At 53.3% G+C, this 18,429-nt stretch overlaps 2 protein-coding genes across 14 annotated transcripts in view; both read left to right on the top strand.

The window, feature by feature from the left end:
* Window positions 1-522: 522 nt before the first annotated feature.
* On the top strand, window positions 523-7,253 carry ARMC5 (armadillo repeat containing 5). 2 transcript variants are annotated; one of them, XM_047839418.1, is made up of 6 exons: window positions 523-1,254; window positions 3,109-3,216; window positions 3,316-4,102; window positions 4,846-5,351; window positions 5,953-6,085; window positions 6,188-7,253. In XM_047839418.1, exons 1-6 carry the CDS (start codon window positions 777-779, stop codon window positions 7,005-7,007), a joined length of 2,832 nt encoding a protein of 943 aa, XP_047695374.1. In that variant the 5' UTR covers window positions 523-776; the 3' UTR covers window positions 7,008-7,253. The 2 variants fall into 2 exon arrangements, with proteins under 2 accessions (XP_047695374.1, XP_047695375.1); XM_047839419.1 differs by having other exon boundaries at window positions 1,178-1,254; window positions 2,988-3,216.
* Window positions 7,254-8,940: 1,687 nt separating this feature from the next.
* Window positions 8,941-18,429, top strand: part of LOC125154101 (transforming growth factor beta-1-induced transcript 1 protein) — a 15,179-nt gene continuing 5,690 nt past the window's right edge. For 4 of the 12 annotated variants that reach the window (XR_007147674.1, XR_007147673.1, XM_047837829.1 and 1 more), the window contains exons 1-9: window positions 8,944-9,097; window positions 10,537-10,652; window positions 10,778-10,830; window positions 10,933-11,075; window positions 11,240-11,327; window positions 11,444-11,558; window positions 11,661-11,855; window positions 12,773-12,946; window positions 13,582-13,730. Coding sequence is in view for 10 of the 12 variants with exons in the window: in XM_047837829.1 (XP_047693785.1) it covers window positions 9,085-9,097; window positions 10,537-10,652; window positions 10,778-10,830; window positions 10,933-11,075; window positions 11,240-11,327; window positions 11,444-11,558; window positions 11,661-11,855; window positions 12,773-12,946; window positions 13,582-13,730 (1,046 nt within the window). In the remaining 2 variants the exon portion in view is untranslated. Of the gene's footprint in view, window positions 9,098-10,536; window positions 10,653-10,777; window positions 10,831-10,932; window positions 11,076-11,239; window positions 11,328-11,443; window positions 11,559-11,660; window positions 11,856-12,772; window positions 12,947-13,219; window positions 13,302-13,581; window positions 13,731-13,960; window positions 14,663-17,023; window positions 17,080-17,102; window positions 18,079-18,429 lie in introns of those variants that run through there. The other 8 variants (XM_047837827.1, XM_047837832.1, XM_047837831.1 and 5 more) reach the window with 6 other exon arrangements.

Below are 18,429 nucleotides of genomic sequence, written 5' to 3'. Positions count from 1 at the left end.
CGTCTTAGTTCTCCCTTGCCACTTCTGGCGACGTTGACTGCATCGCCGTGAATAAAGCCCCGTTTCCTAAAAACCACCCATTCAGTTCACAAGCACAGCGGCAAGACATTCGGGACCCAGGGAATCCAGCACCGGAAGCGGAAATGCCCAATAGCCCGTGCCGCTCTAGGAAGTGGCAGGGAACGGTCTCGGTAGGTTTAACCCTCTCATTCACTTGACTGAGCAAGACCTCCCAATCTGCGGCCACTAACAGCAACTTGACCCTTTTGGCCTTGCTCGCGGTCCTGAGTCCGTCAGCACGGATTTCGGTGCCCTGGCCATCACTGTGGGCAGCGAAGCGAGCCGGAAGGAAAAGGGAGGGTCGCTGTGGTGGACACGCGGGGGACGGAATAGCCACGTCACTTGGGGCAGCACGGTACTGAGACTCCATGGTCGGATGTCTGGGTTCTCCAAAAGAACCAGCCCACTGCGAGCCGCCTGAGAGTTTCCCCTCCGTCCTATAACCTAAGCGTGCTAAGCAAGGCGCGGACTACATATCCCAACATGCACCGCACACGATTCTTGGGTTCGCACGATTAGATAACCATTACTCTACGTGCCTTCAGCGACTGTCCAGAGGGCCGGGATCGAGAACTACAACTTCCAACTTGCAAAATAACTGCGGCGGCGCTACTTAAAAAGCGTCAGAGAGGAGGTGCGTGGCCACGCCCCTCCTCCAGTTCCGCTCCCTTGGACGGACGGCGAGGCGGGGGGCGGAGCCTTAGGCCTGAGCCAAGATGGCGGCTGCGAAACCGACTCTTACGGACTCGCTCTCGTTCTGCCTCGCGCAGCTCACAGCGGCGGCCGGGGAGGGTCTAGGTGGGGGAAAGGACACAGCTACCAACGAGACTCCCTTGGGCCGTGCGCTCTTAGCCCTCCGCACACGCCACGTCAAGGCAGCAGGGGGAATCGAGCGCTTCCGGGCGCGCGGCGGGCTCCGCCCCCTTCTCGCGCTGCTGCGGCGAGCGGCGGCAGCGGGTCCCGCCCCGTCCCAGGCTGGCTCAGGCTCCGCCCCCTCGTCGGTCGAGTCAGCGATTTATGATGGCCCCGCCCCCTCGTCGGGCCCTGCCCCCTCCTCTGCGTCGTCGTCGTCGCCCTCGCCGCCAGCGCGCCTGCGCAAGACCCTGGACTTGGCGCTCAGCATCCTAGCCAACTGCTGTACGGAAGGGGCGTGCCGGGCTGAAGTGCGCAGGCTCGGAGGCATTCTCTCTTTGGGTAAGTGCTCCACCCTCATTTCCTAGAAGGATTCCACTCACAAATCCTTCCTTCTCTGGGCTTGGGCGGAGTCTTGAGTTCTTTGTGTTGTATCCTGGAAGAACACGCCTTTAGACCGTGTAACCTACCCCCCCCCCCCCCCCCCCCCGGCTCTCAAACCTTCAAGCCTTCCTTATAGATGATACCCAATCCTGACCAGATCAGATAATTACAGCCATTACCTGCGTGTTGGTTGTTGGGCACATCCCTCGAATCCGAGCTACTGGAGACCAAAAGATTATTTGGTGACTTTTGGGTAATTCTTACCCTCCATTTATGAGGTTTATAGCAGACACTACATGCCTACTGAGTGGCCCTGTGCAGAGCTCCCATTTGGTGAACTTTAGGTCAGAAGTTGTGGTTTTCTGCAGTGAGCTAGACCGAGAGAACCGAGGCTAGAATTCCTTGTTGTAAAATTGAATAATAATAGCTACCTTACAAAATTGAAGTAGTGAGAAGCCGAGTGCAAACATTGAACGCAGATATTCTAAGACCGGGTACTTTCAGGTATTAAAAACCAGCACAATAAGAACAAATCCTAACAAAAGATCGCAGGCGTTTGTTTACCAGCTAAGTTGGCGCCACCTTGTGGCAATGTGAACACAGTTTACAGAGTGCCTACCGGTTATGAAATTATGCCAGCTTTTTTTTTTTAATGTTTATTTATTTTTGACAGAGAGAGAGAGACAGAGCATGAGTGGGTGAGGAGCAGAGAGAGGGAGACACAGAATCCAAAGCAAGTTCCAGGCTCTGAGCTGTCAGCACAGAACCTGACACAGGGCTTGAACTCATGGACCGTGAGATCATGACCTGAGCTGAAGTCAGACACCCAACCGACTGAGCCACCCAGGCGCCCCTGAAATTATGCCAGTTTTGATGAAATCTTAATTTTTTTGTACAAGACGAAAATTTAACATATTTTTAAATTGTATAAAATGCATCTGGACCATAACGTGTTTGACAAGAGGCCTGCCACATTAATAAGTCCTCAATAAATTATAGGTCTTGTTATTAGCATATAACTCTCATCATTCAATCACTATTCTGTATTAAAATTTTTTTTTAACATTTATCTATTTTTGAGACACAGAGTATGAGTGGGGAGAGAGCAGAGAGAGAGGGAGACACAGAATCTGAAGCAGGCTCCAGGCTCTGAGCTGTCAGCACAGAGCCCGACGCAGGGCTCGAACCCATGAACTGTGAGATCATGACCTGAGCCAAGGTCAGACGCTTAACCGACTGAGCCACCCAGGCGCCCCTTTTCTGCATTTTAAATAACTCCTATGTCCGTCCACATTTATTCCTTCTTCTTTCATGTGCCCAGAGACTGGTGCCCATGTGCTGGGCTGTGGTGGTAGCTGACTTGCTTTAAGCCACTGTCCTTTCTCACCTTAACAAGAGTCTCCTTGCCTCTCTCCCCGCCTTACTCTTTTTCCCTGTAATCCATTCTCCCCATGGCTACCAGATTGTATCACTTCACTTCTATTCTTAAAACCCTTTGTGGTTCCCAGTGCCCTCATATTCAAGTCCTGCCTGATCCCTTGGGCTGGCATTTGAGGCCCTTCATGAGGGCATAGCACAGACATTGGATCTCACTTCTGGGCCTTTGCAAAGGCTGCTTCCAAATTTGAAATGCCCTGTAGCACCCCCATCCACTATCTTTCTAACAAATACCTACCTGTTTAACCTTTCAGATCCAGTAAGTGTCAGCCTCTTCTGGAGGCCTTCCCTGACCCTCTCAGGCCACATTCTTAAGGTCATTAATGAGAGAGACAAGAAGGGGCAGGACCCTCAAGAGACCAAATTATCTTGCAGTGACTATTCTTCAGTGCGTGAAGACAGACAGCATCCAGAACAGAACAGCCCGTGCTCTGGGGAATTTAGCCATGGAACCTGAGAGCTGTGGGGACATCCATTCTGCTGGTGAGAAAGCTATTAGTGTGGAGTTAGCTAGGGCTTGGCGTGGGAGAAGGAGCGTAGGTATCTCCTTGCTCACTCTTTGTACTCCTTTTCCCTCTCCAGGTGCTGTTCCCTTGCTGGTTGAGAGCCTGACAGCCTGCCAGGACTCCCAGTGCCTGCAGAGTGTGGTGCGTGCCCTCCGCAACCTGGCCGACTCACCCCAGCACCGCCTGGCCCTGGCACAGCAGGGAGCAGTACGCCCTCTGGCTGAGCTTCTGGCCGCTGCCCCAGACCCTGCACTGACCTTGGCCCTAGTCCGTGCCCTCTTAGAGCTGAGTCGAGGCTGCTCCCGGGCCTGTGCTGAGCAGCTAAGTCTGGGTGGAGGATTAGGCCCACTGGTCAGTTTGGCCTCCCACCCCAAAAAGGCAGTACGGGAGGCAACTATCTTGATCCTTGCCAACCTGTGTGCCCAGGGCCTTGTACGGCCTGCATTGGGCAATGCTGGTGGTGTGGAAGTACTACTGGGTGAACTCCGGCGGCGCAGGGGACCTAATGGGGCTGGCCCAGCCTCTCAGCAGCCCCTGGTACGAGCCGTGTGCCTGCTGTGCCGGGAGGCCATCAACCGGGCCCGGCTGCGGGATGCTGGTGGTTTGGAGCTGTTGATGGGCCTGCTACGGGACCCTCGTGCCAGTGCCTGGCACCTTCGTGTTGTGGCTGCCCTCGTGGGCTTCCTGTATGATACTGGAGCCCTGGGCCGGCTACAGGCTCTGGGACTTGTACCTCTCTTGGCTGGGCAGCTGTGTGGTGATGCTGGTGATGAGGAAGAAGAGGGAAGAGAAGCTGCTTCCTGGGACTTTCCTGAGGAGCGGACCCCTGAGCGGGCAGAAGCTGGAAGCTTCCGAAGCCTAAGGTGAATCCCCACCTGATTGCTGTGGGTTGAGGACTCTGGCTGTCTTCACTACCCCATTCTATCTCAGTCAACTCTTGTTGACTCTGATTCCTGATTCCTCATTCTCCCCGGACATGACCACTTTCTAGTCATCATTAAACATTCTTTTTCCTGGGGCGCCTGGGTGGCGCAGTCGGTTAAGCGTCCGACTTCAGCCAGGTCACGATCTCGCGATCAGTGAGTTCGAGCCCCGCGTCGGGCTCTGGGCTGACAGCTCGGAGCCTGGAGCCTGTTTCCGATTCTGTGTCTCTCTCTCTCTCTGCCCCTCCCCCGTTCATGCTCTGTCTCTCTCTGTCCCAAAAATAAATAAATGTTGAAAAAAAAAAACACCATTCTTTTTCCTGAGTCCATCTTTGGCCTTGGCTCTACGCCAGCACCTCTGAACTTTGGGACCCAGACAGGTTCATTGGACCATTTTTACTTTGTTGTCTGTTCACCCCTTAATAGAATATAAACTCTGGTAGGATGGGGACTTTAGTTTTCTTACTGTTCATGCCCGGTACCTAATACTGGACTTCGTACATAATAGGTATCAGTAATTGCTGACTGAGTTGGGGTATTTTTCCCCATTTCCCTTTCTCTCCTATCCCCCCTGGCCTCATTTCCTCTCCCTGGCTTCAGTCACTTAGTTTTACATGACAGCTCTTTGGCTCTGCTCCTTTGTTGTGGTTCTGGGTTCAGTCTCCCCATTTTCCCCTCTACAGGTCATGGCTGATCTCTGAAGGCTACGCCGCAGGCCCGGGAGACATCTCTCCTGACTGGTCCCCTGAGCGATGTCCCCCACCTCCACCGCCACCGGAGCCAGCTGAGCCAACCAGCCCCACCCTGGGCCCAACTTCACTGCGGACGCCTCGCACACTGCGCACACCTGGCCGCAGCCCTGCCGCCACCTCTGAGGAGCCTTGGGGCCGTGAGGGGCCAGCGCTGCTGCTGCTGTCGCGCTTCTCCCAGGCTCCCGACCCAAGTGGGGCATTGGTGACCAGCCCAGCCCTATGTGGCCTGCTGGCCTATGTGACGGGCTCACCGGGTCCACCGAGCCCACGTGCACTGCGCATCCTGGCACGCCTTACCTGCAACCCTGCCTGTCTCGAGGCCTTTGTGCGCAGCTATGGTGCTGCACTGCTGCGTGCCTGGCTTGTGTTAGGTGTTGCCCCGGAAGATTGGCCCACACTGCGTGCCCGCCCAGTTCGACGCCAGCACCGGGAGCTGGGTGTGTCCCCCATAAGAGACCCCATCCCCCTCTGGTTCTGGACTGATAACCTCACTCTGCTGTTCATACCTTTCTCACTGCCCTGCCCAGCCCACCATCCAACCTCAGTCACCAGGTGGGAAGAGGGAGGGACTCCCAGCATACAAAGTTCCGCTCCATCCTCTGCCCAAGTCTTAGGGCCTGTGTACCCCAACACCAGGCTTGGTCCTAACAACTTAGAATCATGTTTGTCTGTATTTCATTACCCAATATGCTCTTGGTTCTGTACTATCCTGATTGCCTTCCCACTGGGCACACTGAGTTAGAAAACTCTGGCTCAGGCACCATATCCTCCTAGGCCCCCCACCAATCCCAACACTGCCAGGGACTTCCCTGTCTTCTGTGTCCTGACTGCAGGTTCTGAGTCCTTTAGAACCCAGATGTATGCCCTGCCACACTTTGTTCTTTCCCTTGATCTTCAGTTCCTAGCATCTGGACCCTTTCTCTCTAGGGCCTGCAGTCCTACCCCCTTCCATGCTGTGAGATTTTAGCCTCATTCCTTTGAAGGACCCAGAGTTGGGACATCAACTCCCAACCTGACTTGCTCTGCCCATCTCTGCAGGTGAGATGCTGCTGCAGAACCTGACTGTGCAGGCTGAATCACCCTTTGGAGTGGGCGCCCTCACTCATCTGCTGCTCTCTGGAAGCCCTGAGGACCGCGTGGCCTGTGCACTGACCCTGCCCTTCATCTGTCGGTGAGGGGGATGTGGGTACCTCACAGGGATCAGGGGAGCAAGATTGCTATTCCCTAATGCCACCGTTTTTCACCTTCTGAAAGATTCCCTTTCTTCCCAAAGGAAGCCCTCTCTGTGGCGCCGGCTACTTCTGGACCAGGGCGGCCTCCGGCTCCTCCTCTCAGCACTAACTCGGCCAGCTCCACATCCACTCTTCCTCTTCTTTGCTGCGGACTCCCTTTCCTGCCTCCAAGGCCTGGTGTCTCCCACTGTGAGCCCAGCCCTCCCACCTACAATCCCTTTGGATCTAGATGCCCCCTCCCCTTGCCTTTATGAACGTCTGCTGGGCCCAGCCCCCATCCCAGCCCCTGACCTGCATTTCCTACTGGACTCAGGCCTAAGGCTCCCTGCCCAGCGAGCTGCCTCAGCTACTGCCTCCCCTTTCTTCCGGGCCCTGCTAGCTGGCAGCTTTGCCGAAGCCCAGATGGACCTGGTGCCACTTCGAGGCCTGTCACCCAGTGCAGCCTGGCCTATCCTGCATCACTTGCATGGCTGCCGGGGCTGTGGCGCTGCACTGGGGCCTGTTCCCCCACCAGGCCAGCCCCTGCTGGGCTCAGAGGCTGAGGAGGCACTGGAGGCTGCTGGCCGTTTTTTGCTCCCTGGGCTGGAGGAGGAGCTGGAAGAGGCTGTGAGCCACATCCACCTGGGACCCCATGGTGGCCCAGAGTCAGTGGGTGAAGTATTCCGCCTGGGCCGGCCCCGACTGGTTGCACATTGTGCCCGCTGGGCTCTGGGGCCAGGGCAGTGCCCTCGGAAACGGGCCTTGGCCTTAGTGGGGCTTGTGGAGGCAGCAGGCGAGGAGACAGGGCCCCTGACTGAGGCTTTACTGGCTGTGGTAATGGGGGTTGAATTCGGGGGCAAGGGTTCCAGCTTAGACTGTTGATGTCCCCTGGGAGGGGATCCAAGGATGAGTTGGCTATGAAGGAGGACTCCCTCAGAGCAGCATAAGAGGAAGCTGAGCAGAAGTCACCATTGAGGACCGATGAGAGAATGGAACTGTACCCCAGGATGATGGTCTGAAGACGCCAGGGTCCGAGTGTGGGACCCACAGATGAAGAACAGCCCAGGGCTCCAGGCACCTGGCCTGGGCCAGCCTTCCAGAGTTGAGATTAAAAACTTTGGAATTGGATACCCCTATTGTGTGGTGTCTCTGCTTACTTTCCAGTGGGAGTCCCCCCACTCCCTTCACCCATCAAACAGGGTCTTGTCCAAGTTGATGTGTCTCAACACAGGCCACCCTTGGCATGTAGGAGTTTAATAAGTAATTATGCAGTGGTTCCTGGAGTCCTGGGATAGAGTAGAGTACTGGGAGAAGCCTGCTTTCTGCTTATGCAACTTCATTGCTCAGGTATCCAGCTAGACACACAGACTTTGGTTAGTGTCTTTTGAAGGGGCTGGGCTGAGGAAATGTGAGTGTGGGGATGTATGTCCAAGGCCTTGGCATTACCGTTTCCTGAGTGACCTTTGCTCATCTTGGGTCTTCAGTCTCTGTGTCTGTCTTCATCTCTTGGACGAAGTGTCCTTCTGCTATTAGCCTGAAGGAAGACCTCTATGTTCCTAGAGTCCCCAAAGCCCTGTCTTAGTTTTGCTCAGAGAGGGCCAGAGCTCCAGGTTGTATTCAGCTTATGTTGCGCTGTGTATGATCTCTCAAGGCAGGATCTACATCACCAGGATCCCAGATCACTAAACCACTCAGGTGGCAGCCTGACTTCAAGGAGGGTGCCCGGACTGGCTGCCAGTTAGCTTCTGGGGAGCTAAGGTTGACACTTGCTATCTCTGTGCTTCTGTGAGTGTCCAGGTCTCTGTTCTTGGGCTGTGCATTAGAACTACCCAGAGAGCTTTTTAAAAATACTGATGCCTAGGCTCTTTCTCATTGAATTGGACTGAGGGGAGGATGCTCTGGGCATCAGTATTTTTAAAAAGCTTCCCAGGTTGTTTTAATTGCTGCTGGGTTGAGACCCACAGTCCAGGGACTGCAACACTGTCGTGTCTGTCCAAACTCCGCTCTAAGTGTTCACTTCCACCTTGATTACCGGGGGTCTCAGTCCAGGGAAGGCCCCTTGTTCCTTTGTGGATGGGGTCTGTGTCTTCTCTGTGTTCAACAGTATCTTGGGAAAGGGCTCTTTCCCAAGGGTCGCCTCAGTGTTGGGGAAAGGCTTTGTCTTGAAGGCTGGCTATGGTCTGGTTGCCTGAAAGTGTTTTCCCTGAGTCTGCATGGGGCTTGGGCCTGGGTTCAGTTTACCTGTGTCTATATGTTTGGTTCCAATTTTTGGAGAGAAGGTCCTGGCTTAGAGGATGGGAGAGTTCGTTGTGTCTATCTGTCTCCATTTCTGAGAGATTTGTGTCTAGTATATGTGCCATTTGGGATCTGTTCATGTCATTGCTATCAGGGTCTCTAAGGGAATGTCCCTGAACCTGCTGTCTAACTGATCCTTAGAACGATCACTTCTGCCCCCAACCCAACAATTCTGTCTGGGGCAAGTCTCTCTGGAATGGCCTGAGTGGACAGGGGCTCTATCAAGGACTCAGGGTGCTAGCCTTGGTGGGGGGTGTCTGCTTGGGGGCCTCAGTCTGGTCTAAGAGTCTCATTGAGCAGAGGATCTCCAGCTTGGTCTGGGAGAGCCTCTTCTCTGACTTTGGCTCAGGCAGCCTGGGGCTCCCTGTAGCTGAGGCCAAGGCTGGGGTGTGGCTGCCTCCGCGGCAGACAGGCGGGCTGGGCCTGGGTGGGCCTTGGCCCTCCTTCCTTTACACGCCCCCATCCTGGGTTCTCCCGTTCTTTGCACCCTCGCTACCCAACCCCCCTCCCGCCCCCCCGCCCCCCACCAGCTCCATCCCAGCGGGTCCCGGCTTCCTTACATGGTCACGGCCGGGCCTCCAACTCCCGGACGTCCCCCACCCCCCGCCCCCACCGGACACAGCCCCCGCCCTGCTCGCCCCGCGCGGTGCGCCCGTGCCCCGCCATGGAGGACCTGGGTGAGTGGGGCTTGGGTCCCCTTATCCCCAGCTCCTCACCACCATCTAGACCCGCTTCCTCATCCTGGAGCCCCCTTGCACTCCCCAAATCGCCCCATCCCTGCCTTCTGTCTTCTTGATTCTGGTCTTTGCCCGCGCCTCCTTTCCGACACCACGTCCCCCTTCCTGCCTCTCCCTTCCTGCCTTTCCCGGACTGGCCGCTCCCTCCCTTCTTCCCTCGCTCAGCTCCCTCCCTTCTTCCCTCGCTCAGCTCCCTCCATCACAGGCTGCTGACGGATGGGCAGGGAGGTGTAGCGCCTGCCAGTGGGCGCCTGGGCTCAGGGGCTCTGGGAAGGGAAGGGTTAAAGGGGTCTTGGGGTCCAGGCCTGGGAAAGTAGATGGGAACGCTCAGCTCCCTCCATCACAGGCTGCTGACGGATGGGCAGGGAGGTGTAGCGCCTGCCAGTGGGCGCCTGGGCTCAGGGGCTCTGGGAAGGGAAGGGTTAAAGGGGTCTTGGGGTCCAGGCCTGGGAAAGTAGATGGGAAGGGAGAATATGAAATCGAATTCTCGAGAAGAAAATGGGCCTGCCTCAGAGTTTAGGAGAAGAAAAGAGTTAAGGGACCCTAGGTATGGTAGGGGTCGGGTCTTTCCGCCTAGAAAGAGAACAGATGAGTGCCAAGATGCCAGGAAGAGGTTAAGGGTTCCACTGTGGTACTCAGAGATGAATAAAGGAGTAGGGACTTCTAGGTTCTGGAAAGGAAAGGATTCAAAGGATCTAGATCTGAGGATGGGTGGGGGTGGGGGGTTGTCTTGGAGGAAGAAGGAGGACCGGCATCTCCTCCTCCTGGTCTGTTGGAAAGGCTGTACTCTCCATGGGAGAGAAGGGGTTCAGGCACCCTTCAGTAGGGGGTGCTGCTCAGTAGGGGCAACCGGCTTGTATGGAAAATAAGCCAATCAGAAAGCAGGTCCCAGGAGACCTGCCAATGAGGAGCATAGGGTGGGACCCAGTACCTGGAGTTGTGCCACAGCAGGGCGAGTCTGTTTAGGTGGGGGAGGGGAGCAGGAATTACTGGGCAGAAAGAGCATCCAACCAGAAAACTGGGTGCCAGGCATACAGCCAACTGAGCAATTTGGGGTGAAGTCAAATTTGGCTTGCGTAAATCGTCAATTTTGACTGCATCAGGGAAGATGCAGAAAATAAAAGAATCAGGTGGTTTTTGTGCATGACTCCCAAGATGAGCCATTTGGGATGTTTTTGGTCATAAATATTCCCTGCTGCACTTCTACTTCTCTGCCTTGGTCTGGTCTGTGTTTCCATCTGATTCTTAACTTCTGCTCTTAATACTGGCTTCTGTCCTCCTCAACTACTGCCTACTTGGAACTTCTAATCTCTTAAGTCCCTGTCTCTGCTCTAACCTTAACCTCTCAACTTCTCATCCTGACGGACTCTCCCCTGCAGATGCCCTGCTGTCTGACCTGGAGACCACCACCTCACACATGCCAAGGTCAGGGGCTCCAAAAGAGAGGTCTCCGGAGCCTTTCACATCTCCCCTGCCCTATGGCCACCAGTCACAGGTGAGATCAAATGTGGGGGACTGGGGTGACACTAGGGCCAAGTTTGGCCAGGACTAGGAGAATCTGAGCTTGAGTGGGGCAAAGTATAGATCTATCATCCCACACATGCATCTTTCTCTCTGTAGACAGGATCTGGGGAGTCTTCAGGAGCTTCTGGGGACAAGGACCATCTGTACAGGTGAGGGTTCTGGGAACTGCAGGAGGTGGAAGCCAATTAAGACTCAGGTGAAGAGGCTTGGATTCCCCACCCCTGAACCCAGGCTTCCACCCTGTTTTCCAGTACGGTGTGCAAGCCTCGGTCCCCAAAACCTGCAGCTCCTGCGGCCCCTCCATTCTCCTCTTCCAGTGGTGTCTTGGGCACAGGCCTCTGTGAACTAGACCGATTGCTTCAGGAACTTAATGCTACCCAGTTCAACATCACAGGTACCAGGTCACAGAGATAGGCCTTGATGGAATGGGGACACGGTGGAGAAGGGAAAAGACTGAGGGGTATACTCTTCCAGAGTAGCAGCTAACAGGACACAAGTCTTAACTGGAAGGGGATAGAGTATGACCCCATATCCAGTGCCCTTCTCTCCTCTCTGCAGATGAAATAATGTCTCAGTTCCCATCTAGCAAGGAGACTGCAGGGGAACAGAAGGAGGACCAATCTGAGGACAAGAAAAGGCCCAGCCTGTGAGTTTGACATGGCTGGTAGAGCTGGGAGAGAGGTGATAGATGCCTAAATTACTGGAGGATAGCATTCATTATTCTGGGGGGCTCTGAGCTAACACAAGTTGTGTTCTTCACAGCCCTCCCAGCCCATCCCCTGTTCTCCCAAAGCCTTCAGCAACCTCGGCCACCCTGGAATTGGATAGGCTGATGGCTTCACTGTCTGACTTCCGTGTCCAGAACCACGTGAGTCAGGTAGGAGGTGGGCCAGTGTGGATTTGTGGCTCCCCAACCCCTTTTAGAACCATCCACTTCTTCTGCCTTGTTGACTCAACTCTGATGTCCTTCTTGCTGCAGCTTCCAACCTCTGGGTCAACTCAGCCACCAGTGCCAAGCTCTGTGAATGAGGGCTCCCCATCCTCACCAGGGCCAACTAGCAAGGGCAGCCTAGACACCATGTTAGGACTGCTGCAGTCTGATCTCAGCCGCCGTGGTGTTCCCACCCAGACCAAGGGTCTCTGTGGCTCCTGCAATAAACCTATTGCTGGGCAGGTAAGTGGAGAACTGTGAGTAGGGAGATAGAGCCCCATGAACCCATCCTGAGAGCCAGATTTTGTGTTTTTTTCTTTTAGTAAATGACTCTGGGAAGTGGGCATTACTGTTGTTCATATTTTACAGATGAGGAAACTAAAGCTCCGAGTCACATTGCACGTAAGTGGTAGGATGAGAATGAGAATTCCAACTCAGTTACCATTTATTGTGGTTCTACTTTGTGCAGGCACTATTCTAGCTCTCTTACAAACCTCCATCTCTTAGTCTTCACCAAAGTCTTATTGGGGCCACTTACCATTTCTCAGTCATCCACAAAAGATGTTTCTGCTCCACTAGCATCCGGTGTGTGAACTCTGGTTCTTGGCTAATTGACTGAGTAAATGTTGTTGACAACAGCTGTGCCCAGTGGTTGACCTAGATCCTCTTGCTAGATTTAGTGCCCTGCTTCCATCCCAGAATTTTTAATCTTAGCAGGGTGGCATTGTGACTTTTTTGGGCCCTAGTCACTTTCACCTTCATGGGTCCCTCCCTCCATTAAATTAAAAATTAAAATTGTGTTTTATGACTGCGTTGGTATGAAGAAGAATTTCTTAATATTATATATTAAATCATTTTCTTCCAGCTCATTTTTTTCTTCTGATTTTTAAAGTAATTACAACATTTTCATGAGCTTCACAGTCCTAAGTACTGTGCTGGAAGACCTGGGTTGAATCTCTGTCACTTACAGACTGACTTGAACATTAGGTTCTTCATCCTAATCTCTTAGGGTGAGTGGGAGAAATGAGGGAAGGGAGTCAAATGGTAAAAAGAAAAAAAAAAAGAAAAGAAAACTTGAAATGTGCCATGTAAATCTTAGCTCATTGGGCGCATGGCAGCTCAAGGACCACTCTGATCCAGGCCTCACCCTCAACTCACAGGTGGTGACTGCGCTGGGCCGTACTTGGCACCCTGAGCACTTCATTTGCGGTGGCTGTTCCATGTCCCTGGGAGGCAGCAGCTTCTTCGAGAAGGATGGAGCCCCCTTCTGCCCTGAGTGCTACTTTGAGCGCTTCTCCCCACGTTGTGGCCTCTGCAATCAACCCATCCGACATGTGAGCTGCACCTGTCCCACAAACCCCACCTCACCCAGGGTCCCTGTGGGGTGGGCCCCATTCAAATCACAGCCCCCTGCCCACCCATGCTAAGCCCCTTGGCTGTGTCCAAGGCCCTTTGGACTCCACCCACTCTCTTTGACTTCCAAGTTCCTTGTTAGGTCTCTTGTGCCTCAAACTCCTACTTAAACCCAGTTGCATAGGTTCAGGGTGGGAGAGGAAGGGAAGAAGGGATGGAAGGCCATACTGAGTGTCCTCGTTCATGCCCCACAGAAGATGGTCACTGCCTTGGGCACACATTGGCACCCAGAGCATTTCTGCTGCGTCAGTTGTGGGGAGCCCTTCGGAGATGAGGGTGAGAGCTTGGCTCCAGTCTTGAAAGCCACCGGTCTGCTCAACATCCCGCCTAACCCACTTTGGTCCAGCCTGCTAAGACCTTCCAAGTCTTCTGGCCCCACCCTCTCCCACTTGCGAGTCCCCATCCTATCTCCTCCCACTAGGCCCCCACTCTAGACCCCATCCCTCCCTCTCTGCTGCTCAATCTGACCACCCCTCATCTGGCCTTCCAGTCTCAGATCTTGCAAGTCTTGGGTGCAGCCTGCACCCTTTTCTTTCCTCCCTGCTCCTGCCTCTAGGTTTTCATGAGCGTGAGGGCCGCCCCTACTGTCGCCGGGACTTCCTGCAGCTGTTCGCCCCGCGCTGCCAGGGCTGTCAAGGCCCCATTCTGGATAACTACATATCTGCACTCAGCGCCCTCTGGCACCCGGACTGTTTCGTCTGCAGGGTGCGCTCCTAGGGGGGGAGGTGTTGGGGGGGGTGGCGGGGAACGGTGGATGGGGAGCTGGGCCAAAAGGGGAGCCTAACTAGGAGCCTAGGCCCAAGACAGGGTGTGTCACATCTGGGGTAGGGCTGTGGAGGGTGGGGTTGTCACAGTGGGTTATTAAGCTCCTAAAGTGAGTTATCTGGTCAGGGGATTGTTGGCTGACCCATCCTTTCACGGCCACCCTCCCCCAGGAATGCTTCGCGCCCTTCTCGGGAGGCAGCTTTTTCGAGCATGAGGGACGCCCTCTGTGTGAGAACCACTTCCACGCGCGGCGTGGTTCATTGTGCGCTACGTGTGGCCTCCCGGTGACCGGCCGCTGTGTGTCAGCCCTGGGCCGCCGCTTCCACCCAGACCACTTCACCTGCACCTTTTGCCTGCGCCCTCTCACCAAGGGCTCCTTTCAAGAGCGTGCAGGCAAGCCCTACTGCCAGCCCTGCTTCATCAAGCTCTTCGGCTAATGGCTTGTGGGGCTCTCCACCCACCCCTGATGCCCCCACCCAGGAGACCAAGGCCCCAGAGACCCCCACTCTTCCCCAAAAGACGTGCTCTCCTGACCCAAAGGCCTTGCTCTTTGAGCTTGGGGCTCTCCCCACCCCATCCTGTGAGGCCCCACCCGCTAGAGAGACCCCCCACCCCCAAGGTGCTGTACTCTTAAGTTCTCTGTGGTCAATTCAGAAAAGATCTGGCCAGTTTCAAAGCCACACTGCCCCAAAGTGGGTCTCACAAGTAGAGCCACCCTGCGTGAACTCTTCACTTTATCCCCAACCTTGAGGGAGCCCCCTTATGGGGCAATTCCTAATAATCAGAGGACAGGACAAGACATCCCTGCTCCCTGCTCCCTCACTATTCTGAGCACTTTTTTTTCTACCTGCATAAAAACATGTTCCACATCACACTGGTGCTGTGTCTCTGACTGCCCTGGGGTGGGGGCGCGAAGTGGGGAAGGCTTGCATGGTGAAGCCCTGCCTCTGGTGTCTCTGGCTGCAGCAGGTTCTAGGTCATCACCCTGTGGCCGCAGTGGACCTACAGCCTCAGCCGTTGCATGCTGTCCTTCACATATCAAATGAGCCTGCGCAGGATTGTACAGATAGTGGCAAGCCAGGACAGGAGCTCAAGCTGGGCCCCGTGGAACCTTTCCACCCTCATTCCCCACTTCTTTAGCTCCATGTATTCTTGAAATAAGCAATTAATCTGTCTCCACCCTCACCACCTTGTCTAATTTCCAGATTTTTAAGACCCTCAGAGAGGGGTTCCATCCAGAAGTGCCAGTTTATGCCCACCCTTTGGATCTGGGCACTAAGGCACAGCTTCCCTCTTATTTATATTGACTCATTACATCTCCCCTAGGCAGAGAATGACATGTGGGATGGTCAGGACAGTGACTGAAGGAAGCACTAGGGGCTGTAGGAGCCAGAAGGCTTTTAACTCAGATCAGGGGTCAAGGAGCTAAGCCACAGCAGAAAGGGGTGGGGCCAGGGATTTTTAGGTGTGGAGTTTAGGCTCTGATTCCCCAAATCCCTCTCTGAGCCCCTGAACCTTCACTTTGAACTCTGCAATTCCCTAGTGAGGGGGCCTGGGTTCCTGGATCTAAACTATAAATCTAGATCTAAACAATAGCCTTTGAGGCTGAAAATGATGGATTGATTCTCAGAGGTCCTTCCTACTTAAGGAAGACCTGGTAGCCAAGGAGAGCATGTGTGGGTAAGAGACAAAGGTGAGATGTTCTCTGTCCTTGCTTCGAGCTCACCACCCCCATATCCTTTCCTAGGTCTTACCAGGCCTCCTGCTCTTCTCCTTCCATATATTCTCCCTGGGGAATGCTGTCTATTTCCTGGATGCTAACTACCTCTCTGTCTTGAGAATGCTCAAATTGGCCAGCTCTTGTCTCAATTCATTCATTCATCAAGTGTTCTTTGAGTACGTACTGTGGCAGTTTCTATACCAAGTGCAAGGAGACCATAGGGAACCAAGCAAACATGCTTCTTGACCTCTTGGAGCTGAAGTCTAGTAGAGGAGACAGATGACAAACAAGTACACAAGTGACATGTGTAATGAACTAATGGAGACTTTCCTGATGGTTTAAGTGAAGTTCACTCTTCCCCCTTGTTTCCATCAGCAGCACCTCCCTAGTCCCTCATAGCGCTTATCTAATGCAAATAGGTGTTTATTTGTTGCTTGTTTATGTCTGTTTCTGAAATTTGAATACAAGCTCCTGAGAGCTATCTGTCAGATTACACATTTGTTTTGCTTACCATTGTCTCTCCAGTTTCTAGAATGCTATCTAGCATGTGGTAGGTGCTTAATAAATGTTTGTTAATGAAGGAAAGAATGAGGAAGAAAGGAAAGGAGGGAAGGTGAAAAGGGGGAAAAAACAGAACTAAGGTGGGGAAGGGATTACTTTAACCGGATAGTCAGTTCCTGTGAATATGTAATGTGTAAGTTGAGACTTGGAAGGTTGACAAAAGAAAACGGTCAGGCAAAGAGCTTAAGGAGAGCATTTAGGGCAGAGGAAACAGTAAGACCAGGAGGTAGGAAAGAATTTGGCATATTGAAAGAAAGGAAAGAAGGCCATATGGCTGGATTAGAGAGAGGAAGGGGGAGAGTAGTAGAAGGTGAGATCAAATAGGAAATAGGAACCATATCATGAAGGGTCTTGTGGGCCACAGGACAGCAGATAGATTTTAAGTGCCTATAATCCCAATATGCCCAACACTTGCACCTGGATTTCTCTCAGGCACTTCAAATTCATCACCCCTTGAGGCAGACACTGTGGATGCCCTGCCCATATCCACTTGGACCACTATGTACACAGTTCCCAGACACCTAGTCTCCCCAGCTGCTCCCTGAGTTTCTCTCTGAGGGTGCTCTCTGGGATAACAAGTGTGCTCCTGCACTGAGCAGGCCTGAAGTAGGAGGGGGAGGTTCTGTAAACTTAGAGACAGGAATTGATAAATACTCTAGCTCCCTGGCTCTGAGGGGTCAGTTCTGAGGTGTGTTCTCCACAGTATCTCAAAGAGTCCTCATTGGGATTGTTCACAGTGGTAGCCTTTTAGTCATCATTCCCTTTATTGGTTTTTCTTTTTCTTTGTCTCACTTCCCTACTCCTTCATAGTCCTTCCTGGGGTCACCTCCTCAGGAAAACCCTTGCCCTAAATTCTCATCTTAGGGTCTGCTTTTGAAGGCACCTAAACTAAAGCATTCCTTAAATATAACTCATATCCCCCTAAAATATTGTGTTCTGTTCTCTATCTCAGGCATGAACCCAACTGTCATAATCAGACATCCAAATCTGGTCAATTCTCCTAGAAAGGTAGAGATACTGATATTTATCAACATCCTCCCTTCTTATAGTCAGCCCTGTGCTGAGCAATGGGACTCTAGGGATGAATCTGATCATTTCCTGCTTGTGAGTAGTCTCTAGTCTGCTGGGAAGACAGACCTGGACCCATATGAGGACAACACAATGTGCTCAGAACTGTATCAGAAAAGTCAGAGAATTCTTTCCTGAAGAGTTGACATGGGCTGGGTACTGAAGGCTACTACTTGAGAGTTAGGAGTGAGCCATTTGGGAGGCAAGAAGGCACTCTAAGCAAAAGCACAGCTTAGGCAAAAGTTTGGGTATGTGAAAATACATGGGCTGGGCAGGGCAAGAGAGGTGGAGGGAAATATGAGTTTACTCTATGTTTGGTATAGAGGACCAAGGGGAGGGGTGGGCAGGAGTCAGGGTGTGGCAGGCCTTGAACATCAGGCTAAAGAGTTCCTACTTCCTTCCTAGTATGATGGGGAACTGGGAAGGGTTTCTAAGCAGGGGAGCCAGCTGTCAGATTTGGGTTTGAAAGTGATCCCTCTGGATTAGTCAGAATCAGGAGATTGGCTCAGCCCTACTCCCTAGATCAAGGCTGAAGGGTGAGCAATTTTAGGGGATGAAAGGAGAGATTTTGAGTCTGGGGCACTGGGGCAGGGATGGGAGCTAAGGCCCAGGAAAGAGTGCCCCTGAACTTGAAAGTGACCAACTTCACTAGATGAGCTTTCGGCCTTGATGTGACCTGACTCAGCTAAATGAAGCTGGGGAGGGGAGAAAAGACCTGGGGGAGTTGTCGGCTCACTGCTCCTGAGGTAACCATTAATCCCTCTCCTGGGGAAATCCAGGGGCTGGTCCCTAGAGGGACATATCCTAGGCAGAATGGAGGAACACATGGAGGCAGGCTCCGCACCAGGACTGGGAAACCAGAGGGTCCTAATTAACAACCTTGCTGACATCCTGGTCATTGCTGCTTATTTCCTGCTGGTCATTGGTGTCGGCTTGTGGGTGAGAAATTAGGGTGCTTCTGGGGGTCAGGATTCTGGGCCTGGGGAAAAGTCTCAGGCAGACCCTATGTTCAGCAGGGGCAGGATGCCTGGATCTTTGAGGGAGACACCTGGGGCTGAGGGGCAAGCAAGTCTTTTGATAGCCTCAGGAAGGCGCAGCCAACACTCATTCCTTGTCTTCCCACCTTTGGATTGGGCTATTTGAAGTGGTCAGTGGATTTCCATCAGGGACAGCATTCTAAATGAGGTCTCTGTTCCCCTGTCTACATATCTGACCAGAAGCCTATTCATGACTCAAGGTCTCAGGAAAAGTCAGGTCAAATCCAGCCACACTTAAATGTGGGTGTTTGGG

The sequence above is a fragment of the Prionailurus viverrinus genome, chromosome E3, assembly GCF_022837055.1.
Source record: "Prionailurus viverrinus isolate Anna chromosome E3, UM_Priviv_1.0, whole genome shotgun sequence".
Lineage (NCBI taxonomy): Eukaryota > Metazoa > Chordata > Mammalia > Carnivora > Felidae > Prionailurus > Prionailurus viverrinus.
This window is presented reverse-complemented; position numbering and strand designations above follow the sequence as displayed.

Coding starts and splice junctions, on each gene's coding strand:
- ARMC5 (XM_047839418.1), top strand. CDS start 777: ATGGCGGCTGCGAAACCGACTCTTACGGACTCGCTCTCGTTCTGCCTC. Junction 3,217..3,315: donor TGGGGACATCCATTCTGCTG/GTGAGAAAGCTA, acceptor TTCCCTCTCCAG/GTGCTGTTCCCTTGCTGGTT. Junction 6,086..6,187: donor ACCCTGCCCTTCATCTGTCG/GTGAGGGGGATG, acceptor TTCTTCCCAAAG/GAAGCCCTCTCTGTGGCGCC.